This window comes from Bos indicus x Bos taurus, chromosome 5 (assembly GCF_003369695.1).
Source record: "Bos indicus x Bos taurus breed Angus x Brahman F1 hybrid chromosome 5, Bos_hybrid_MaternalHap_v2.0, whole genome shotgun sequence".
Classification (NCBI taxonomy): Eukaryota; Metazoa; Chordata; class Mammalia; order Artiodactyla; family Bovidae; genus Bos; species Bos indicus x Bos taurus.
The window spans coordinates 77,907,148-77,933,024 of NC_040080.1; the positions used below are offsets into that span (position 1 = coordinate 77,907,148).

Sequence of the window (25,877 nt, forward strand, 5' to 3'; positions counted from 1 at the left end):
TACAGTCATGAAAACACTATGATAATGGCACAAAAGCAGAAATATAGATTAATGGAACAGGATATAAAGCCCAGAAATAAACTCAGTCACCTATGGTGAATTATTCTATGGGAAAGAAGGCAAAGCTATACAATGGAGGAAAGAGTCTCTTCAACCAGTGATGCTGGGAAAACTATATAGCTACATGTAAAAAAGAAGAAACTAGAACACACCCTAACATCATACACAAAAATACACTCGAAATGGATTAAAGATCTAAACGTATAAAATTGGATATTATGAAACTGATAAGAAAACATACATAGATCACTCTTTGATATAAATCATAGCAATACCTTTTTGGATCCATCCCCTACAGTAATGAGACTAGAAACAAAAATAAGCAAATAATTAAACTCAAAAGTTTTTCCACAGCTAAGGAAACCATAGAGAAAATGAAAAGACAACCCTTAGTATGGGAGAAAATATTTGCAAATGAAGCAAATGACAAAGGATCAGTCTCCAAAATTTACAAACATAGTTCATGCAAGTCGATATAAAACAAAACCAAAAAGAACATTAAAAAAATGGGCAGAATAATTAAATAGACATTTATCTAAAGAAGACTTATCAATAGCTAAGAGGCATATAAGATGATGTTCAATATCACTAATTACTGGAGAAATGAAAATCAAATCTACAATGAGATATTACCTCACACTGGTCAGAATCACCATCATCAAAAAATCTACAAACAATAAATGGCGGAGTGGGTATGAAGAAAAGGAACCATCTTACACTGTCACTGGGGATATGAATTGGTACGGCTACAATGGAGAACAATATACATGTTCCTCAAAAAATAGCCATAGAGCTACCATATGATTTAGCAACTCCACTGCTGGGCATATATCCAGCAAAAAACATGGTTTTAAAGGTACACGCACGCCAATGTTCATTGAAGTGCTGTTTACAAAAGCCAAGACATGGAAACAATCTAAATGTTCATAGACAGATGAATGGATAGAGAAGATATGGTACAAAAATACAATAAAATATGACTCAGCCATTAAAAAGGATGAAATAATGTCATCTGCAGCAACATGTATGAACCTTGAGATTATCATACTAAGCAAACTAGGTCAGACAGAAAGACAAATATCATATGATACCTCTTATATGTGGAATCTGAAAAAAAAATACAAATAAACTTATTTACTATACTTTTTTTTCAGCCAAATCATGTTACATGTGGAATCCTAATTCCCCAGTCAGAGATCTAGTCTGTACTTGTTGCATTGGAAGGCAAATTCTTAATCACTGTACTGTCACAGATGGCCCTACAAATGAACTTATTTAAAAAACAGAAACACAGAGAAAGAACATATGGTTACCAGAAGAGAAGGGTGTCAGGGAGAGAAAGATTGGGAGTTTGGGATTGACGAGTACACACTGCTATATTTAAAATAGGTAATAGGGAACTCTGTGGGATATTCTGTAATAAAATGGGAAAAGAATTTGAAAAAGAATAGATTCATGTATACATATAATGAAATCACTTTGCTATACAACTGAAACTAATACAACATTGTTAATCAACACTACACCAATACAAAATAATTTTTTTTAATGAGAAAAAATTAAAGATAAGGAGAGAATCTTAGAAACAGCAAAAGGAAAGCTACTAGTTGCATACAAGGGAACTCTGTAAAAATATCAATTAACTTTTCAGCAGAAACGTGGCAGACCAGAAGGGAGTGGAATGATATATATAAAGTGATAAAAGGAAGAAAATTACAACCAAGTATATTCTGTCTGGCAAGGCTTAATTCAGATTTCAAGGAGAGAATTTTACAGGCAATTGAAGCTAAAAAGGTTTATCACATCAAAAATGATTTTACAAAAAAAAATGTTAAATGGAAAATAAAAGACCACAACTAGAAATATGAAAATTATGAAAGGAAAATTTTGTTGGTAACAGCATATATACAGTAAAGGTAATTAGATCAAGCACTAATAAAATCATTAGGAAGATTAAAAGACAAAAGTGGTGAAATCAACTATACCCAAAACAAGTACTGATGAGACAGATATGAAACAAAATGATATAAAGTATGATGTCAAGATCTTAAACAAGGCAGGGTGAGGAGTAAAATGAATGTACGTGATTGTTGGAATGCATTTGAACTTAAAACTATCATTCAAAAATAATCATTTACATATGAGTATATATAGTCACGGAGAAGGCAATGGCAACCCACTCCAGTACTCTTGCCTGGAAAATCCCATGGACGGAGGAGCCTGGTAGGCTGAAGTCCATGGAGTCATGAAGAGTCGGACACAACTGAGCGACTTCACTTTCACTTCTCACTTTCATGCATTGGAGAAGGAAATGGCAACCCACTCCAGTGTTCTTGCCTGGAGAATCCCAGGGACGGGGGAGCCTGGTGGGCTGCCGTCTACGGGGTCGCACAGAGTCGGACATGACTGAAGCGACTTAGCAGCATATATAGTTGCATACCAAAAAATTATCATTCAGTTCAGTCGCTCAGTCGTGTCCGACTCTGTGCGACCCCATGAATCGCAGCGTGCCAGGCCTCCCTGTCCAAAAACACACAAAAAAGAAACAGGAATTCAAATATAACACAATATAGCCATCAAATCACAAGATAGCAAAATAAAAGAAACAAAAAAGAACAACAAAACCAAATAGAGAACAGTGAACAAAATGACAGTAAGTATATATCTACAAATGATTTTACTTTTTCTTTCTTTCATTTTTTCTTTCCTTTCTTTCTCTCTCTCTTCCTTCCCTCACTTCCTCTTTCTCTTGCTTGCTTGCTTTGATTTTGTTTAAATTGGTATTTAAATGTTTTATAATATTTTGTTAGTTCCTGCTGTACAATGAAGTGAATCAGCTATATGTATACGTATATCTCTTGCTCTTAGTCCTTCCTCCTCCCTTGCCCCATCCCACCCATCTAGGTCAACAACAGAACACCGGGCTGAGCTTCCTGTGCTTTATAGCAGGTTCCAACTAGCTACCTATTTTATCAATACAAATGGTACTGTATATATGAAAATCCTAATCTCCCAATTTGTTCTACCTTCCCATTCACTTCTGTATCCACATTTCCATTCTGCACATCTGTATCTCTATTCCTGCCCTGAAATAGTTTCATCTGTATCATTTTTCTAGATTCCACATATATGTGTTAATAAACAATATTTGTTCCTCTCTCTATGACTTACTCTGCCTGATAAACTTTAGGTTTATCCCACATCTCTACAAAGGACCCTATTTCATTCCCTTTAGTGGCTAATATTTCACTGTATACATGTACCACATCTTCAGGGCTTCTCAGGTGGCTCAGTGGTAAAGAATCTGTCTGACAATGCAGGGAATGCAGATGTGGCTTGATTCCCTGGTCAGGAAAATCCCCTGGTGGAGGAAATGGCAACCCACTCCAGTATTCTTGCCTGGAAAATCCCATGGACAGATGAGCCTGGTGGGTTACATTCTGTAAGTTTCACAAAGAACTGGACAGGACTGAGTGAGCACACACAAACATTTTATTCCATTCATCTGTCATTGTACATTTAGGTTGTTTCCATGTGCTGGGTAAATTGTGCTTCAGTGAACACTGGGGTGCATGTGACCTTTTGAATTATGGTTTTCTCAGGTGTGTGTCCAGAAGAGGGATTTCTGGGTCATATGGTAGTTTTTAGCTTTTTAAGGGAACTCCATATTGTTCTCCACAGTGGCTGTATCAATTTATAATCCCTCCAACAATACAAGAAGGTACTCTTTACTCCACATTCTCTCCAGCATTTATTGTTTGTAGATTTTATGATGATGGTCTTTCTCACCAGTGTAAGGGGATACTTCATTGTAGACTTTGTTTGCAATTCTCTAATAATTAGTAAGCCTGAGTATCTTTTCATATGCCTCTTTGGCATCTGTATGTCTTCTTTGGAGAGATATTTAGTTCTTCTTTCCAGTTTTAGATTGGGTTGCTTGGTTTTTTGATATTGAGTTCCATGAGCTATTTGTATATTTTGAAGTTTAATCTTTTGTCCATTGCTTCATTTGCAAATATCTTCTCCTATCCTGAGGGCTGTCTTTTCATCTTGTTTATGGTTTCCTTTGTTGTGCAAACCTTTTAATAACGTTACATTTGTTTATTTGTGTTTTTAATTCATTACTCTAAAAGGTAGGTGTAAAAATATCTTGATATGGTTTAGGTCAAAGAGTGATTTTCTTGTTTTCCTCTAAGAGTTTTACAGTGTCTGGTCTTACATTTAGCTAATTAATACATTTTGAATTTATGCTTGTGAATGGTCTTAGGTAATGTTCTAATTTCATTCTTTCACATGTGGCTGTCCAACTTTTCCAACACCACTTGCTGAAGAGACTGTCTTTTCTCCATTATATATTCTTGCCTCCTTTGTCAAAGATAAGGTGTCCATAGGTGCATTCATTTATCTCTGGGCTTTCTATCCTTGTACCATTAATCTATATTTCTGTTTTTGTGCTAATACTATACTGTCTTGATTATTGTGGCTTTGCAGTATAGTTTGAAGTCAAGGAGCCTGATTACTCCAGTTCTGTTTTCCTTTCTCAAGATTGCTTTGGCTATTTGGGGCCTTTTGTGTTTCCATACAAATCAACTTTTTTTGTTGTTGTTGTTCTAGCTCTGAGAAGAATGCAACTGGTAATTTGATAGGGACTGCATTGAATCTGCTTTGAGCAGTATATTCATTTTCACAATATTTATTCTTCCAATTGAAGACTGTGGTATATTTATTCATCTGGTTTCATCATTGTATGATACCTTTATACCCACTTTCTGGAGAGTTTGTTTTGTAAATGGAAGTTGAAGTATGGCAAGTTTTTTCTGCACCTATTGGGAAAGGGATATGGTTTTTATTATTCAATTTTTTAATGGGGTGTATCACACTGATTGCTTGGCAGATACTGAAAAATCCTTGCATCCATGGGATAATTCTATTAATCATGCTTTATGGTCATTTTCATGTATTGCTTGATTTGGCTGCTAATATTTTGTTGAGGATGTGTATACCTATTTTAATCCCTGATATAGGCCATTAATTTTCTTTTTTTCTGTGTTATCTTTTCTGGATTTGGTATCAGGGTGAAACTGACCTCACAAAAGAGTTGAGGAGCATTCTATTCTCTGAAATTTTGTGAAAAGTTTGAGAAGGATAGATGTTAACTTCTCTCAAAATTTTTGCTAGAATTCAGCTGTGAAGTAATCTGGTCCTGGACTTAGTTTGTGGGGAGTGTTTTGATTACTGATCCAATTTCATACTGGTCTGCATCAACGGTCTCTTTATATTTTCCACTTTTTTTCCTGGTTCAATATTGGGAGAAAGCAAATTCTAAGAAGTTGTCTATTTCTTCTAGGTTGTTCATTTTATTGGCAAATAGTTGTTCACAATAAATGCCATATATGGTGAACTCACAGCTAACATCATACTTCACAATGAAAAAGTAAAATCATTCCCTCTTTGATCAGAAACAAAAGGATTCCCACTGTCACCACATTTGTTCAACATAGTTTTGTAAGTCCTGGCCACAGCAATCAGAAAAGAATGTGAATAACATGAATCCTAATTGCAAAGGATAAACTACATGTTTCACTGTTTGAAGATAATATGATACTATGCATAAAAAATTGTAAATATACCACCAGAAAACTTAGGGTGAAGCAACGAATTTGGTAACATTGCAGGATATAAAGTTAATATAAAGAAATTTGTTGCTCTTCTATACAATAACAACAAACTATCAAAAAGAGAAATTAAAGAAACTACCTCATTTCCAATGGCATGAAAAAGAATAAACTACCAAGGAATAAATCTACTTAAGGAGGCAAAAGACTTGTACTTTGAAAACTATAAGACACTGAAGAAACTAACTTAAGATGACACCAACAGATGGAAAGATTTACTGCATTCATGATTTGGAAGAATTAATATTGTTTAAATGACAATAATGCCAAAGGCAATCCAAAGATTTAATGTGAACCCAAAGGTATTTTTCACAAAAGTAGAACAAGTAATTTTAAAATTTGTATGGAGACACAAAAGACTGAAAATCTTGTGAAATCTTATGAAATCAGAATAGAGTTGGAGGAATAACATTCAACTTTAAACTACAGTACAAAGGAACAATAATCAAAGCAGTACGGTACTGTCACAAGATCAGACACTTAGCTCAACAGAACAGAGAGCCCAGAAGGAAATCCATACATTAGCAGTCATTTAATCTATGACAAAGGATATAAAAATATGCAATGGGGGAAATACAGTTTATTCAATAAGTGGTGCTGGTAAAATGGAAAGTTACATATAAAAAATGAAGCCAGACATTTTCCTTACATCATATAAAAAATAAACTCAAAATGGAATGAAGACATAAATGAAAGGCTAAATCTTCTAGAAGAAAACATGGACCCTTTTACATGTTCACCCTTTAACAAAAATCATAGCAATATTTTCTGGATTTGTCCCTGAAAGGAAAGGAAATAAAAGCAAAAATAAACAAATGGGACTTAGACTTAAAAAATTTTGCAAAGAAAACCATTGACAGAATGAAAAGACAAAATATTAGAGAAAATATTTTCTAATATAAGGGCTTAACATCCAAAATATATAAAGAGCTCATATAAATCAACATCAAAAAGACTCAACCAATTAAAAAATGGACCAAAGAACTATACAGACATTTTTTTTTCTGAAGAATATAGACAGATGGCCAACAAGTACATGAAAAGATGCTCAATATCATTATTCATTAGAGAAATACAAACTAAACCAGAGTGAGATACCACTTCACATCTGTCAAAATGGGTATCATGAAAAAGAGCACAAATAACTAATGTTGGTGGTTCGATGTTGAGCAAAAGGAACCCTCTTATACTGTTGGTGAGAATGTAAGTTGGTGCACATCATGTGAAAAATAGTATGGTGTTCTCAAAAAAGGAAAAATAGAACTATTACATGATCCAGCAATTCCACTCATGCATGTATAACGAAAAACAAAATCACTAATGTGAAAAGATGCATGAGCTCCAATGTTCATAGCCGTATTATTTACAACTGCCAAGATACGGAAGCAAGCTGAGTGTCTTTCAATAGATGAATGGATAAAAAATGTAGCATCTATCTGAAATGCAATACTGCACAAAAAACAATGAAATTTTGCCTTTTGTGACAACATAGATGGACTCACAGTGCATTATGCTAAGTGAAATAAATCAGACAAAGAAAGACAAATAATGTATGATACCACTTATGTATGGAATCTTAAAAAATAAGTAGGAAATTCAACAAAAAGGAAAGAGACTCACAGATCCAGAGATCAAACTAGTGGTTATCGGGGAGCGGGGGAGAAGGGCCAGCATAGAGGCAGTGAATTATGAGGTAGAAACAATGACATATAAAATAAATAAGCTAAAAGGATATAGTCTACAACACAGTAAATATAGTCAGTATTTTGTAACTGTAAATAGAGTATAACCTTTAAAAATCATGAATTATTCTGTTGTACATCTGTAACTTATATAATATTATACATCAACTATACTTCAAAAAAGATGCAAACTGATACTAACTTCAATTAAAAAGACATAGAGTGGATCAATGAATTAAATTACAAGACTCATATGTATGTGGCCTACAAGAGACTCATTTCAGATTTAAAGAGACAGTCTGAAAGTTGATAGGATGGAAAATGGTATTTTATGTGAATGAAAACAAAACACACAGAAAAGGCTATGGTATGAATACATATATCAGACCAAAGATACTTTAAAACAAAATTATAAAGTGAGACAAAGAAGCACATCACATAATTTTAGGGGCTGATCCAACAAGAAGATATAACAATTATAAATACATATTCTCCCAGCCGACAAGTTCCTAATAGATAAAGCAAATATTTACAAAAATTAGCCTCCAATTAAAATAAATTAATTAATTTAAAAAATCATCATGTTGTGCACCTTAAACATACACAATGTTGTATGTCAATTATATCTAAATAAAGTTTGGAAAAAAAATAATGGGAGCAGTTGAGAGTAACACAATAATAATAGAATTTACATTCCATTTATATTGACAGAGAGATGCAGAAAAACTATGAAAATACCCTGAACTTTAGAGCACATGGACTAATAGATACAAATTGAACATTACATCTAGATGCAATAGAATATATGCTCTTTCCAAGAGCTCATGGAATGTTCTTCAGCATAGATCACATGCTAGACCACAAAACAAATCTCAATAAATTTAAGACAATAATAATAATATCAAGTATCCTTTCTAGTCACAAAAAAATGAGGTTTGAAATCAACCATGAAAGAAAGAAAGGAAGGAAACAGAAAGAAGGGAGGAAGCTAGGAAGAGGGAGAGAGGGAGCAAGAGAGAGAAGGAGGGAGGAAGGAAGGAAGGGAGGAAGGCAGGAAGGAAAGAAGATGGGAAAAATGCAAACATGTGGCACCTAAAAAATGTGCCAGAAACACTATGAACCAGTACAGCAGTGGTCTCAACTGGAGGCTTCCCTGTCCTTCCCCATCTCTTGGAGCTTGTTCAGACTCGAGCCCATTGAGTTGGTGATGCCATCCAACCATCTCATCTTCTGTTGTCCCCTTCTCCTGCCTTCAATCTTTCACAGCATCAGGGTCTTTTCCAATGAGCTGGCTCTTTGCATCAGATGGCCAAAGTATTGGAGCTTTAGCTTCACATCAGTCCTTCCAATGAATATTCAGGGTTGATTTCCTTTAGGATTGACTGGTTCAATTGCCTTGCTGTCCAACAGACTCTCATGACTCTTTTCCAGCACCACAGTTTGAAAACATCAGTTTTTCAATGCTCAATTCAGTTCAGTTGCTCAGTTGTGTCTGATTTTGAAACCCCATAGACTGCAGCATGCCAGGCCTCCCTGTCCATCACCAACACCCAGAGCTTGCTCAAACTCATGTCCATTGAGTCGGTGTTGCCATCCAACCATCTCATCCTCTGTTGTCCCCTTCTCCTCCCACCTTCAATCTTTCCCAGCATCAGGGACTTTTCCAAGGAGTCAGTTCTTCCCATCAGGTGGTCAAAGCATTGGAGTTTCAGCTTCAGCATTAGTGCTTCCAATGACTATTCAGCACTGATTTCCTTTAGGATTGACAGGTTGGATCTCCTTGCAGTCCAGGGGATTCTCAAGAGTCTTCAACACCACAGTTCAAAAGCATCAATTCTTCAGTGCTCAGCTTTTTTTATAGTCCAACTCTCACATCCATACATGACTACCAGAAAAACCATAGCCTTGACTAGACAGACATTTGTTGGCAAAGTAATGTGTCTTCTTTTTAATATGCTGTCTAGGTTGGTCATAGCTTTTCTTACAAGGAGCAAGTGTTTTTTAATTTCATGGCTGCAGTCACCATCTGCAGTGATTTTGGACCCCAAGAAAATAAAGTTTCTTACTGTTTCCATTGTTTTGCCATGAAGTGATTGGACCAGATGCCATGATCTTTGTTTTTTGAATGATGAGTTTTAAGCCAGCTTTTTCACTCTCCTCTTTCACTTTCATCAAGAGGCTCTTTAGTTCTTCACTTTCTGCCGTAAGGGTGGTGTCATCTGCATCTCTGAGGTTATTGATATTTCTCCTGGCAATCTTGATTCCAGCTTGTTCTTCTTCCAGCCCAGCGTTTCTCATGATGTATTCTGCATATAAGTTAAATAAGCAGGGTGATAACATATAGTCTTGATGTACTCCTTTCCTGATTTGGAACCAGTCTTTATTAGAATTATACTTCCCAAGATCTATCTTGCATATACCTTTTAGTTAAGCACCAATGTGAAATGTTTATATAATTTTCTTTAAAATCTTATTGAAAATAAGAAAAATATTTTTTCCTTGAAATACACATCTGAGAGAATATATAATCAAAGTGAGTGAAAGAATATGAAAATACAAAAAATTAAAATATTGTTGTATAAAGACTGGAGTGTTTTGTTAAATCAATCACATGGTAACCTGTTTGGCACACAATAATAATTTATTCTAAAATTAATAGAATTAATTGGATCATAAATAAATAAAAACAATTAGCATTTTTAAAAGTTTCAAGTAAGTGATAGGTAATGGAATAAGAAAATATACTAATCCCATCATTAAATATGTGTTTAGGGCACTAAAGATTAATTGCAGGCAAATTGAAGTCTATTGCTAGAAAAAGACTAATCAGAATATGTGAGGAAATTAAAATAAATCAGAAAAATATAAAGGTATATATAAAAGGCTCCTTGTAAATGAGTTATAATGACTCAGAAAACTTAATGAGTTATAATGACTCAGAAAACTTAAATTCTTGAATGAAGCACTGAACCAGGAATCACTGTTATTTCATACCATGATGACCTATAATTATGTGTATAAAACATCAAATACATTTAACAAATATTACTTTCAAAAGCGACATACAAGAGACTGATAGCATTTGGATAGCATTTTACAGATTTATTTATTTATAAGTATTATCACTTTATTTATTTTTTTATTTTCTTTTTTTTAAATATAAATTTATTTACTTTAATTGGAGGCTAATTACTTTACAATATTGTATTGGGTTTTCCATACATCAACATGAATATGCCACAGGTGTACACTTGTTCTCCATCCTGAACCCCCCTCCCACCTCCCTCTCTGTACCATCCCTCTGGGTTTGAATCAGTTCTAATGAGGTGGATGAAACTGGAGCCTATTATACAGAGTGAAGTAAGCCAGAAAGAAAAACACCAATACAGTAAACTAATGCATATATATGGAATTTAGAAAGATGGTAACAATAACCCTGTATGTAAGATAGCAAAAGAGACACAGATGTATAGAAAAGTCTTATCACTTTTTAAAATGACTACATTTGATAAAATGCACAGTAATAAAAATGAAATTTTTGCTCTCTGTTCAAAGGACACTACAAGCCAGGATTTTATGACTGGAAGTTCACTAGTTCAACTGTTTCATCAAATCATTTTCTGGGAGATAGCAAATTACTCAGTGAGTCTTTTACAATCAGTCCTACATTGGAACCACATGGTTTTAAGGCAGAGCTGTCCCATTAATGCACCCTGAATTTCAAATTAAGCTACTAACTCAGCTGAAGCAACTGGAAGAATTTCAATCATTTTAAGGATACTACTACTGATTGCTCTGTAATCTAGACAAGTCAGTTTCTCAGCATTTCAGCTTTTCAATTGTTAAAATGAGGTTTAAATATTCTTCCCTCACATGATTTGAAGATATGGTAGGAATTATGGGAATGATTTTAGAAAAGTGGTATAACTGGTTGAAATTAAGTACATCAGATCAGATCAGATCAGATCAGTCACTCAGTCGTGTCCGACTCTTTGCGACCCCCATGAATCGCAGCACGCCAGGCCTCCCTGTCCAACACCAACTCCCGGAGTTCACTGAGACTCACGTCCATCGAGTCAGTGATGCCATCCAGCCATGTCATCCTCTGATGTCCCCTTCTCCTCTTGCCCCAATCCCTCCCAGCATCAGAGTTAAAATAATCATACCAAGGTGATGCAATGTCTCTGTGTTCACAGGTCATTGTTAATGTGTTTTAATGTGTCTAGACTTTAAAAAACAGTACCAATGACTATAATTCTTTTATTTTAAGATCAGGATACCCATTTTAATGTCAGATGGCTGCTTGCTCAACAGCATTATCACATTTTTGTATGTCTCATAGATGCACAAGATATTTGCTACAGAATTAATTTCAAGTATATGTTTTCAGACAAATACAGCATCAGATTTCTAAATTAAAGATCACACAAATTCCTGAAGTTCCTAATCAGTGAATATTATTGTTGCTGTTAATCAGTCACTAAGTTGTGTCTGACTCTTTGCAATCCCATGTACTGCAGCATGTCAGGCTTCCCTGTCCTTTACCATCTCTCAGAGATTGCTCAAATTCATATCCACTGAGTCAGTGATGCTATCCCCATCTCATCCTTTGTCATTCTCTTACCTCCTGCCCTCAGTCTTTTCCAGCCGGTCAGCTCTTCACATCAGGTAGCTAAAGTATTGGATCTTCAGCTTCAGCCTCAGTCCTTCCAATGAATACTCAGGGTTAATTTCCTTCAGGATTGACATGTTTGATTTCCTTGCTGTCAAAGGGATTTTCAGGAGTCTTTTCCAGCATCACAATTGGAAAGCATCACTTCTTCAGTGCTCAGTCTACTTTATGGTCCAACTCTCACATCTGTACATGACTACTGGAAAAAGCAAAGCTTTGACATTAGGATCTTTGTTGGCAAAGTGATGTCTCTGATTTTTAATACACAGTCTAAATATGTCATAGTTCTTCTTCCAAGGAGCAAGCATATTTTAATTTCATGGCTGCCATCACTATCCACAGTGATTTTGGAGCACAAGATAATGAAATCTGCCACTTTCCCCCCATTTATTTGCCATGAAGTGATGGGACTGGATGCCATTAACTTAGTTTTTGAATGTGAGTTTTAAGTCCGGATTTTCACTCTGATCTTTCACCTTCACAAGAGGCTCTTTAGTTCCTCTTCACTTTCTGTCATTAGAGTGGTATCATCTGTATATCTGAGGTTGTTGATATTTCTACCAAGCAATCTTGATTTCAGCTTGTGCCTGATTCAGCCTGACACTTCGCAAGATGTACTCTGCATCAAGTTAAACAAACATGGTGACAATATACAGCCTTGTCTTACTCCTTTACCAATTTTGAACCAGTCCATTGTTCTATGCTTGGTTTTAGCTGTCTTGACCTGCATACAGGTTTTTCAGGAAGCTGGTCTGGTATTTCCATCTCTTTAAAATTTTTCCACACTTTATTTTGATCCATGCAGTCAAAGGCTATAGCATAGTCAATGAAGCAGATGTTGATGGTTTTCTGGGAATCCCTTTCTCTTTCTATGATCCCTTGGATGTTGGCAATTTGACCTCTGTTTCTGCTGTCCTTAGTAAATTCAGTTTGTACATCTGGAAGTTCTCAGTTAACATACTGTTGAAGTCCAGCTTGAAAAATTTTGAGCATTACCTTCCTAGCATTGAAATGAGCACAACTGTACTGTAGTTTGAACATTCTTTGGTATTGCATTTCTTTTCGAATGGAATGAAAACTAACCCTTTCCAGTTCAGTGGCCATTGCTGAGTTTTCCAAATTTGCTGGCATATTGAGTGGAACACTTTAACAGCATCATCTTTTAGGATTTGAAATAGCTCTGCTGGAATTCCATCACTTCCGCTAGCTTTGTTCATAGTAATGCTTCATAATGCCCACTACTTAAAACTCAACATTCACAAAACTAAGATCATGGCATCTGGTCCCATTACCTCATAGCAAATAGATGGTGAAACAATGAAAACAGTGAGAGATGTTATTTTTGGGGCTTCAAAATCACTGCAGATGGCGACTGCAGCCATGAAATTCAAAGACACTTGCTCCTTGGAAGAAAAGCTATGACCAACCTAGACAGCATATTAAAAAGCAGAGACATTACTTTGCCAACAAAGATCTGTCTAGTCAAGGCTATGGTTTTTCCAGTGGTCATGTATGGATGTGAGAGTCGGACTATAAAGAAAGCTGAGTGCTGAAGACTTGAAGTTTTTGAACTGTGGTGTTGGCAAAGACTCTTGAGTGTCCCTTGGACTGCAAGGAGATCCAGCCTGTCAATCCTAAAGGAAATCAGTCCTGAATATTCATTAGAAGGACTGATGCTGAAGCAGAATACTTTGGCCACCTGATGCAAAGAACTCATAGGAAAAGACCCTGATGCTGGGAAAGATTGAAGGTGGGAAGAGAAGGGGACAACAGAGGATGAGATGGCTGGATGGCATCACCAACGTGATGGACATGAGCTTGAATAGGCTCCAGGAGTTGGTGATGGACAGGGAAGCCTGCAGTGTTGCAGTCCATGGGGTCACAAAGAATCAGACATGACTGAGTGACTGAACTGAACTGAATGCCCACTATAGTTCACACTCCAGTATATCTGGCTCTAAGTGAGTGATCATACCAGAGTGGTTATCCAGACCACCAAGGTCTTTTTTTCCTAGTTCTTCTGTGTATTCTTTACACCTCTTCTTAATCTCTTCTGCTTCTGGTGAGTCTTTGCTGTTTCTGCCCTTTATTGTGGCCATCTTTGCATGAAATATTCCCTTGGTATCACCAATTGTCTTGAAGAGATCTCTAGTTTTGCCCATTCTGTTGTTTTTCTCTATTTCTTTGCATCATTCATATAAGAAGGTTTCTTATCTCTCCTTTCTATTCTCCATAAATCTGCTTTCAGTTGGGAATATCTTTCCCTTTCTCTTTGCCTTTTACTTCTCTTCTCTTCTCAGCTATCAGTAAGGCCTCCTCTGATAATCACTTTGCCTTCTTGCATTTCTTTTTCTTTGGGATGCTTTTGGTCACAGGGTCTTGTAGAATATTACAAACCTCTATCCATAGTTCTTCATGAATCCTGTCCATCAGATCTAATACCTTGAATCTATTCATCACCTCTACTGTATAATCATAAGGTATTTTATTTAGGTCATACCTAAATAGCCTAGTGATTTTAGCTACTTTATTCAAGAAAGCCTGAGGTTTGCAATAAGGAGCTCATGATCTGAGCAACAGTCAGCTCCAGGTCTTGATTTTATTGACTGTATGGAGTTTCTCTATCTTCAACTGCATAGGACATAATCAATCTGATTTCAGTACTGCCCATCTCATGATGTCCATGTGTAGAGTCATCTCTTGTGTTTTTGGAAGAGCATGTTTGCTATGCCCAGTGTGTTCTCTTGGCAAAACTTGTTAGCCTTTGTTCTGTTTCATTTTGTACTCCAAAACCAACCTTGCTTGTTACTCCAGGTTCTCTTGACTTCCTACTTTTGCATTTCAATTCCCTATGATGAAAAGGACATCTTTTTTTTTTTTTTTTTTGAGTTCTAGAAGGTCTTGTATATCTTCATAGAACTGTCTAGTGATTGGGGCACAGACTTGGATTCTTCTGATGTTGAATGGTTTGCATTGGAAACAAACCAAGATCATTCTGTCATTTTTGAGACTGTACCCAAGTACCACATTTTGGATTCTTTTGTTGACTATGAGGGATACTCCATTTCTTCTAAAGGATTCTTACAGTAGTTGATAAAATGGTCAAATTAATTAAATTTTCCCATTCCCTTCCATTTTAGTTCACTGATTCCTAAGATGTTGATGTTCACTCTTCCCATCTCCTGCTTGACCATGTCAAATTTACCTTGATTCATGGACCTAACCTTCCAGGTTCCTACACAATATTAGAGTCTATAGGCTTTATGGTAGGTCTAAAGGCAATCTTCAAAGGGACTTATGCCAACCTGCACCTCCCAGAACTGCAGCTGTCAGTCCCCTTGTCCCTGCTGCAGGACACTGCTGATGCATACCTCTGCACGAGACCTTCAAACACTCACAGGAAGGAGAAGAAGAGCCCATGTCCTTCTACTCTGTCATCTCTGGGAGAAGCAAGAACTACAATCCCATAGCCTCCAGAATGAAAACCACAATCACAGGAAAGTAACCAAAATGATCACACAGATCACCGCCCTATGCAACTCAATCAAACTATGAGCCATGCCATGCAGGATTACCCAAGATGGATGGGTCATAGTGTAGAGTTCTGACAAAACGAGTTCACTGGTGAAGGGAACTGGAAATCACTCCAATATTCTTTTCTCAAGAACCCCATGAACATTATGAAAAGGCAAAAGTTATGACAGTGGAAGATGAGCTCCCCTGGTTGGTAGGTGTCCAATATGCTACTGAAAAAGCAGGGTAGAAAGAATGAAGAGGCTGGGCCAAAGAGGAAATGATGCTCAGTTGTGGTTGTGTCTCGTGGTGAAAGCAAAGCCTGATGCTATATAGAACAATCAGGGAATATTATTAACACTTCAATTATATAATGCACCTTAGCAAATAAAACATAATATAAGCATGTAACACTATCACACATTTTTCACTTCAATTTTTGACTGAAATACTTTCTGGATTGAAACATCAAATTACTCTATTTACTTCTTATGATTAAACTTATAGACAAAATAATACATATGTCTGACCAGTTTTTCTCCACTTTATAAGGGAAAAACTCTCAACTTGTATCAAATTCAGAAAATCAAACTGATTTAAGAATAAGACAATTGATATAAAGTTAGTTATATCACTGTATATGAACTTTATTAAAACAGAAACCTCAAATAAATACAGCAAGGAGACCAACAGGGGGAGCTCTCCTGCCCTGTAACAATAGAAGAGCTCCAACAATATAAGAGCTTCCGAGGTGAGGTGGCTCAGTGATAAAGAATCTGCCTGCCAATGCAGGAGTTGTAGGAGATGCGGGTTGGATCTCTTAGTCAGGAAGGTCCCCCGAAGGAGGAACTAGCAACCCACTCCAGTATTCTTGCCAGGAGAATCTCATGGAAAGAGGAACCTGGCAGACGACAGCTCATGGGGTTGCAGAGTTGGACATGAATGAAGCAACTGAGCATGCACATACATGCAAAGCAGAAGAAACTTCCTCTTCCTTCTTGGCAAGGACTCAGAAAATCAAAACCAACAGACTCTTTCATTGTTATGGCCCTCCCAACTCCCTTTTCTCTATAAATCAGCACCTTCACTTGCCTGCAGGGACTTGCACATGAGTTGTCCTGGTCACAGTCTCTGAATTGAGATTCTATACTAATCAAAGATAAAGCCTTCTTTGGTCAAGGAATATTTGGCAGCTTATTTGTTTCAGGTCAATAATTTTATTACACTCTACAGAGTGCTATCCAATATGACAACTGACAACCAGATGTTGCTATAGGGCACTTGAATTGTAGCCAGTCTCAATTGAGATGTACCATAAGCATGAAATACCATATCAGATTTCAAAGACTTAGTATAAAAATTTAAAATTTTCTCTGTAATAAGTTGATATTGATTGCATAGTTAAAAACATTTTGCACATATAAAATTAAATATTACATCAATTTCACTGGTTGAGTTTTACTTGTTAATGCTGACACTAGAAAATTAATATGTACATAAGTTTCATTGGTTTAGTTTTACTTCTGTGCAAGGGAGTTATTTCCTGCTGTATCAATCAACAAGGATGTCATAGCCATCAGGGATTCCCACCCTCCAAATGTGAATTTCTAAGCCCAGGAATAACAATATCTGTTATCTGGAAGCCATCAGCCAACTCCCATGGTGAGCACTGGCCCCAGCTAGCTGAGATGCATATGAAAGGAAAGATTTCAGCAAGCCTAGACTCTTGCATCTTCCCAAACATAGAAAAGCACTAAGTTCCTTGAGATTTCTGGTTTTCCTTAATTAACAATCATCTCCTGATGTTCAAACTATCTACCCCTTGTTATGAGCTTCTATATAAACGTACTCCTCTCCCTCCACCTCCTTGGAGCAGTTATCTCAGGATTACTTGAGATGATGTTTCTCAGGCTTGAAGTCCTAAAAATTCCCACCAAGTAAAACATAACTCCTAACTTCTAAACTGTAACTATTTTTTTTACACTGACACTTGTTAATGCTGCCACTAGAAAATTTGAAATACATATGTGACTAACATTGTATTTCCAGTGATCAAAACTAAGTTGAGCTGTCAAAAAGGGAAAAAAAAAAAAAAAAAATGATGGAATCCACCAAGCAAATACTCTTCCTTAAAAAGAGGAATCAAAAGCACTGATATACACTTAGATATACAATTTAAATAATTATACACCTATAGTATTTGAGGACTGGAAAAGGTCAGTTTTCATTCCAATCCCAAAGAAAGGCAATGCCAAAGAATGCTCAAACTACCACACAATTGCACTCATCTCACACGCTAGTAAAGTAATGCTCAAAATTCTCCACGCCAGGCTTCAGCAATACGTGAACTGTGAACTTCCAGATGTTCAAGCTGGTTTTAGAAAAAGTAGAGGAACCAGAGATCAAATTGCCAACATCCACTGGATCATCGAAAAAGCATGAGAGTTCCAGAAAAACATCTATTTCTGCTTTATTGACTATGCCAAAGCCTTTGACTGTGTGGATCACAAGAAACTATGGAAAATTTTGAAAGAGATGGGAATAGCAGACCACCTGACCTGCTTCTTGAGAAACCTATATGCAGGTCAGGAAGCAACAGTTAGAACTGGACATGGAACAACCGACTGGTTCCAAATAGGAAAAGGAGTACATCAAGGCTGTATATTGTCAACCTGATTATTTAACTTCTATTCAGAGTACATCATGAGAAATGTTGGGCTGGAAGAAGCAGAAGCTGGAATCAAGATTGCCGGGAGCAATATCAATAACCTCAGATATGCAGACGATACCACCCTTATGGCAGAAAGTGAAGAGGAACTAAAAACCTCTTGAAAGAGGAGAGTGAAAGTGAAAGAGTAGAGTGAAAAAGTTGGCTTAAAGCTCAGCATACAGAAAACGAAGATCATGGCATCTGGTCCCATCACTTCATGGGAAATAGATGAGGAAACAGTGGAAACAGTGTCAGACTTTATTTTTTGGGCTCCAAAATCACTGCAGATGGTAACTGCAGCCATGAAATTAAAAGATGTTTACTCCTTGGAAGAAAAGTTATGACCAACCTAGATAGCATATTGAAAAGCAGAGACATTACTTTGCCAACAAAGGCCCGTCTAGTCAAGGCTATGGTTTTTCCAGTGGTCATGTATGGATGCGAGAGTTGGACTGTGAAGAAAGCTGAGCGCTGAAGAATTGATGCTTTTGAACTGTAGTGTTAGAGAAGACTCTTGAGAGTCCCTTGGACTGCAAGGAGATCTAACCAGTCCATTCTGAAGGAGATCAGCCCTGGGATTTCTTTGGAAGGAATGGTGCTAAAGCTGAAACTCCAGTACTCTGGCCACCTCATGCGAAGAGTTGACTCATTGGAAAAGACTCTGATGCTGGGAGGGATTGGGGGCAGGAGCAAAAGAGGATGACAGAGGATGAGATGGCTGGATGGCATCGCTGACTCGATGGAGGTGAGTCTGAGTGAACTCCGGGAGTCGGTGATGGACAGGGAGGCCTGGCATGCTGCGATTCATGGGGTCGCAAAGAGTCGGACACGACTGAGTGACTGATCTGATCTGAAGCATGAAAATAACATCAAACTCATACATCTCCATCGAACTCTTGTGTGGCCAGGTGCACTGTAAATAGGTATTATTTTGAAAGGAACCTTTTTTTTTTCTTCTGAGCAATAGGTCACAACAGTGGGCTTAGGTGTGCTCTGTCACTTCAGTCATGTCCAACTCTGTGTGGCCCTATGAACTGTAGCCTGCCAGGCTCCTCTGTCCACAGGATTCTCTAGGCAAGAATACTGGGGGTTGCCATGGACTTCTCCAGGGGATCTTGCCAACCCAGGGATCGAACCTGGATCTCTTATGTCTCCTGCATTGTCAGGCAGGTTCTTTACCACTAGCACCACCTGGGAAGCCCATGGGCTTAAATACTCAGCATTTGAAAAGGAACGCATTTGAGTCAGTTCTAATGAGGTGGATGAACCTAGAGCCTATCACACAGAGTGAAATAAGTCAGAAAGACAAAACAAATATTGTATATTAATGCATATATGTAGAATCTAGAAAGACTACTGATGAACCTATATGCAGAGCAGTAATGGAGGCCTAAAGATAGAGAACAGACTTAACGGACACAGGGCTGGGGTGTGGAAGGAGAGGATGCGTTGTAAGGAGAGAGTAACATGGAAACATATGTATTACTATATGTAAAATAGATAGCCAATGGGAATTTGCTATATGACTCAGGGAACTGAAACCAGGGCTTTGTAACAGAGAGGTCGGATGGACAGGGAGGCGGGAGGAAGGCTCAAGGGAGAGGGGACATAGGTTTAGCTATGGCTGATTCATATTGATATTTGGCAGAAACCAATACAATATTGTAAAGCAATTATCCTTCAATTAAAAATAAATAAATTTAAAAACACACCTCAATATCAGTCTTACTTAAAACATTAGAAATAGTGAGAATATATCTAAAGAAAAAACAGTGGTGTGTTCCTCTCTTACTTATTAACATGTTGCGCTATGCAGAGGGAAACCATAATTTCAGAACTCTGCTTACCTATTTTTATTGGCAATTAGCAGACATAATTCTAGAGTTTTGTTTTATTGTTTGTTTGTGAGGTATGTGCTCCTTTTTTGTGGAAGGGGAGCTCAGATGTGTTCCCATGGATGATGTGCAGTAGAAAGGTTATATAAATCTTCAGAGAGATTATGAGATGCAGAAATTTGAGAATCACAACTCTACAGCTATAAAACTAGATGTCTATAAATTGTACACAATGAGAAATCAAGTCCAAGTTGAAAATCTTTACTATATTACTAGTAATCTTTAATATGTTACTAGCAATTTTAGTAGTTTCTAAAATTACTATATTTTTATTACTATTAAAAATAGAGGAAGACCTCTATTTTATTTTGCAAATTGAATACACTCATTCTTAAAATATCACGTGAACATTTTAGTAACAGAAAAACAAGACAAAAATACACAATTCAAAATTTAAAATGTGAAAATGTGGTCATTTCAGTATATTTGCTTCTTAAAGCATATTAATTTGTAAAAGCAAAAACAAAACAAAAGACAATGTCTTACCTTCCATCTCGATTCCAGTCATACACCTCTACTTTGACGGTTCTGTCCATGGTGAAAACATACACACAGGGTAAAGTTACTTAGTAAGATCAAATTAACATATGACTGAAAGTTAAAAAATAAGTTATAGACTTTCTAAGATAAAATATTGTATACTTTCAAGTTTTACAAAATAAAGCTGATTTTCTGATTTTAATACTAGTCTTCAATTTTTACTTTAAAATAGGTTTTTAAAATCACATAGATTTTTAAATTCTTTAAACAGAATAGGAAATTAAATAGGAAAACCATTTATAGTTTGACACAGCTCTTCAATGAGGAGCATAGAGCTACTTTTCCAGTCTTCAAAACCATTGACTTTGTGTTTTGACACTGAGTTTGTATTTCTCAAACTCAGCATATATCAGAATCACATGGAAGGCTTGTAAAAATGTGAATTATGTGACCTCATGCCCAAGTGTTTCTGGTTCAGTAGTCCCGGGGGTGGGCCCAAGAACTTGAATTTTTACAAGTTTCATCAGGTGATGCTGATGCTGCTAACTGTATTATACAAATCATGGTCTTAGAAAGAATGAGTCCAATTAAATAAAGTTATGACATTATTAAATGAATAAAGTGACAGGCAAGTAGCATAATACATTTTAAGAACATCTAATGACATATTGGTAATGGATAGTTTTTCCTATGATTTTAGTTAATAGAATAAATTTTCATTTTTCTAATATACAAGTAGTAAGATAAAATATGTTTTGGGGTGAGAAGGGGTTTTTATATAGTAATCTTATAATCCATCTTCATAAGAAAAAGAAAAAACTTTGATATGAATAAATCTTCAGGTATATTGTGGGAAGATCTTTAGGGCCACATGACCTACTTATTTGTAAAACACCAGAATCTCCCTGTTCTAGATCTGTAGAACTTTTATAATTCAGTGACCATGAGAATGATGATGTCAAATAGGATTCTCAGGAGTAAACAGGGTTGATAACATACATAATCATAATTTTACATCTTTTGTATATTTACTTATTCCTTTCTAGAAAGATAATACCAAATGAAAACCTATAAAAGGTTTCTGAGGCTATAAAAATTATGGGATACTTTTGCATATGTTAAAATAAACAAATATTCAATATATTTTTAGCACTTTGCACATTTTTGTTTTTGAAAATTCAGTCAAATCAAAATTTAATTAGTCAAATTATTCCTCTTGCCCATATCATTATGGGTAAAAAATGTTACTTAAAAAATTCTTAATAAGTCAACTATGCTTTGGTAAATACACATTTACATTGGCAAAGAAGCCATCTTAATTTTAAAAATTCAACTTAGACTATTGGATACAAAATCTACAGTGATTAAAACTCTCAGACAAGTTGACACTTATTTTACCTGTCATAATCGCCATTACATAAAGCTCTTACTGAGATCTTGAATGCTTGCCATACAGGATTTAGAGTGTTTTTGACAACTTCTGTTTTATGACAGATTGTAAAACTGTAAAAAAAAAAAAAAAGTTTTCCAGTTATTTTCATGATTTAGTTCTAATATATGCCTTAGCAATCATTTCTTTCTTTATATTTTGTTCAGAATACAGGTTGCCTGTCCCTCTGTTACTGTTATATCAGTCAATAAAAAGATTTGCTGTTTCAAAACTTTAAAGATTAGCTCATCATAACATATGGCAACTCACTCCAGTATTCTTGTCTGGAGAATCCCAGGGACAGAAGAGCCTGGTGGGCTGCCATCTATGGGGTCGCACAGAGTCAGACACGACTGAAGCGACTTAGCAGCAGCAGCAGCATCATAACATAAAGCAATGAGGGAATTTCCTGGTGGCCCAGTGGTTAAGAATCCACCTTGCAATGAAGGGGACACCAGTTCTATCCCTGGTCTGGGACGATCCCACGTTGCCATGGGCCAGCTAAGCCCATGCACCACAGCTTACTGAGCCTGCACTCTGGAGCCTTTGAACTATTAACTACTGGGCCCATGTGCCGCAACTCCTGAAGCCCGCATGCCCTAGAGCCCGGGCTCCACAAGAGAAACCACCACAGTGAGAAGTCTATACACCACAACTGGAGAATAGCCCCTGGTCTCTGGAACTAGAAAATGCCCACGTGTAGCAACAAAGACCCAGCACAGCCAAAAATAAATGAAAAAATATTAAAAAAATTAAAAATTGCAATTGTGCAATGAGTTTACTAAAAATGACCTGAACATTCAATAAATCCTAAAACTGCTGTGTAAATAATCTCTATAAAAATTGTAGTGACATGTTGCAGTGAAAAGTATCTATCAGTCACTAAACATGAAGGTTATCAGTAATTTTGAGAAATTTATTGGAATGCTGGGCACAAAAATCTGGTTAGAATGAGTCTAAGAAAGAGAAGAGAAACAGGCAGAATGTGTAAACATTTTTGAGCAGTTTAGCTGTAATAAGAAAAAAAAGAACTTGAGGATAACTTAAAGGGGAAAGATTAGTCAAGTGAAAGGTGTGTTTTTTGTCACTTTTTAATTTTTTTTTCAAGATGAAATTAAGAACAACAAGAGTGTATGCTAAAGGAAAAATACATTAGAGAAAAGACTATTTGTGATGTATGAGTGAAAGGGGAAGAAGGCTAATGTCCTGAAGTAGATGGAAGTGGATAGGACAGAGGGCATCAAAATGGAGTAGTAGGCCTTGGAAGCACTTGGATTGTCATTTTGCAGAGCATTTGGGAAGACCAAACACAGGGGTAGATATTGTGATGGGATCTTAAGGAATTTCTCCATTTGCTTGCATTGTCTTATTAAATAGGAAACAAGATAAACAGTAAATAAGAAAGAGGGAAAAAGTGCATAACTGTCTGGGAGAGAGGAACATTGATGGATTAAGAAAAAGGAATGATTTCTGAGGAGGGTCAAAGGCTTATTTAAGATTAACATAATGGATTTATAGTAGAGACCATTCAATATGTGGTTCTTTTTTTAAAATCTAAACTGTTGCTTATTCCTAGAGGGAAAAAAGATAGCAATTAAAGAATATATAATAAGCAGTAGAATCCATGAAACCTTAAACTAGTTTTCTGATTCAAATTTCAGTATTGTTTCCACCAAGCCATTTAATCTCTGGACATCAATCAGGTCCTGGTAATATTCTTGCCAGTGGCACCCCACTCCAGTACTCTTGCCTGGAAAATCCCATGGACAGAGGAGCCTGGTGGGCTGCAGTCCATGGGGTCGCTGGGAGTCGGACACGACTGGGCGACTTCACTTTCACTTTCATGCATTGGAGAAGGAAATGGCAACCCACTTCAGTGTTGTTGCCTGGAGAATCCCAGGGATAGGGGAGCCTGGTGGGCTGCCGTCTATGGGGTCGCACAGAGTCGGACATGACTGAAGCTACGTAGCAGCAATGCAAATTTATGCAGCAGTTCAAGAGCTATAAAATGTTTTAAATGATCTTGGTTAGAACAATACCTAAATTCAACTTTCACTAAACCCTTAGGCATGTAGTGTTCTAAATGCAGGGATACCTCGTATAGTCATGATCATGAGAGTATTATATAACTACACCATGATGAACATATTGCAACTAGACCCTATAAGAAAATAATTCCATTTTGAAAGGGCACTGAGTCCATTTTCCTCTTCACGGTCAAGAAAGGGTCTCTCTTCATTACGAGATCAAAGAGAAACATAATATGAATGGATCATGTTTTCAGTTTAAGATTTATGGCGTTAGCACTACACTCTTCCTGGTAGTAGCCTTACCTGTCGAAAGAAACTCATGTTACTAAATTGACAGAGCTCAAGAGAATATGTGTTTGTATAATGTGGTCAAATGCTCTCAAAGTTGAATCACCCAAAGCAATATAGGAATCACCCAGGGCAAAAAAAAACATTAAAAGAAACATAAATGATAGAGAAAACTCTAAAAGATTAATCAAAATTACTTTGAAACTTCTCTTAATAAACTGACTCACCTTCTTAGTGAGCTACTTATAAACTAAGTAGTCATCTGTCATTCTCATTTGTAAAGCACTTATGGCAGAAAGTGAAGAAGAACTAAAGAGCCTCTTGATGAAAGTGAAAGAGGAGAGTGAAAAAATTGGCTTAAAGCTCAACATTCAGAAAACTAAGATCATGCCATCCGGTTCAGTCACTTCATGGCAAATAGACAGGGAAACAGTGGAAACAATGGCTGACTTTATTTTTGTGGGCTCCAAAATGATTGTAGATGGTGATTGCAGACATGAAATTAAAAGACGCTTACTCCCAGGAAGGAAAGTTATGACCAACCTAGACAGCATATTAAAATCAGAGACATTACTTTGTCAACAAAGGTCCGTCTAGTCAAGGCTATGGTTTTTCCAGTGGTCATGTATGGATGTGAGAGTTGGACTATAAAGAAAGCTGAGCACTGAAGAATTGATGCTTTTGAACTGTGGTGTTGGAGAAGACCCTTGAGAGTCCCTTGGACTGCAAGGAGATCCAACTAGTCCATCCTAAAGGAGATCAGTCCTGGGTGTTCATTGGAAGGACTGATGTTGAAGCTGAAACTCCAGTATTTTGGCCACCTGATGTGAAGAGCTGACTCATTGGAAAAGACCCTCATTGCTGGGAGGGTTTCAGGGCAGGAGGAGAAGGGGACGACAGAGGATGAGATGGTTGGATGGCATCACCGACTCGATGGACATGAGTTTGGGTAAACTTGGGAGTTGGTGATGGACAGGGAGGCCTGGCATGCTGTGGTACATGGGGTTGCAAAGAGTCGGACATGACTGAGCGACTGAACTGAACTGAACTTATATGCTATATAGGCAACAAAAAGTCACTAATAATTCCAGCACTAGTGTCACTAGTGAAAACTCTGACAGGAGTCTCTGCAGTGCTAATATTCAGGAGTACTGCTATATACATATAAGCATGTGTATATATTTATTACAAATAGTGTTATAAGAAAAATATTTTTATTGAATAACCTGTATTAAAATACATTGAGTTGTTTTTAAATGATTTTAGATTTTTAGATTAGTTGTACTCAATGTTCATATTTTATTTAATAAATAAGTTAATACCATTTTTACAAGCATAACAAAATTTTGTAATATTCTCTTACCAGTGGCATTATATGTGTGGTGGACTGAAACTCTATAATTGTGCAACTAATTTTGTAAGTAAAGAAGTAAGAATAAAAGA

At 36.6% G+C, this 25,877-nt stretch overlaps 1 protein-coding gene across 3 annotated transcripts in view; it reads right to left on the reverse strand.

Moving 5' to 3' along the window:
* The window catches only part of CPNE8 (copine 8), a 277,445-nt gene that overhangs the window by 103,529 nt on the left and 148,039 nt on the right, over nucleotides 1-25,877 (reverse strand). For all 3 annotated transcript variants that reach the window (XM_027542564.1, XM_027542562.1, XM_027542563.1), the window contains 2 exons: nucleotides 22,086-22,190; nucleotides 20,694-20,735 (listed from right to left, as the gene is read on the reverse strand). In XM_027542564.1, coding sequence (XP_027398365.1) covers nucleotides 20,694-20,735; nucleotides 22,086-22,190 — 147 coding nt within the window. The remainder of the gene's footprint in view (nucleotides 1-20,693; nucleotides 20,736-22,085; nucleotides 22,191-25,877) is intronic.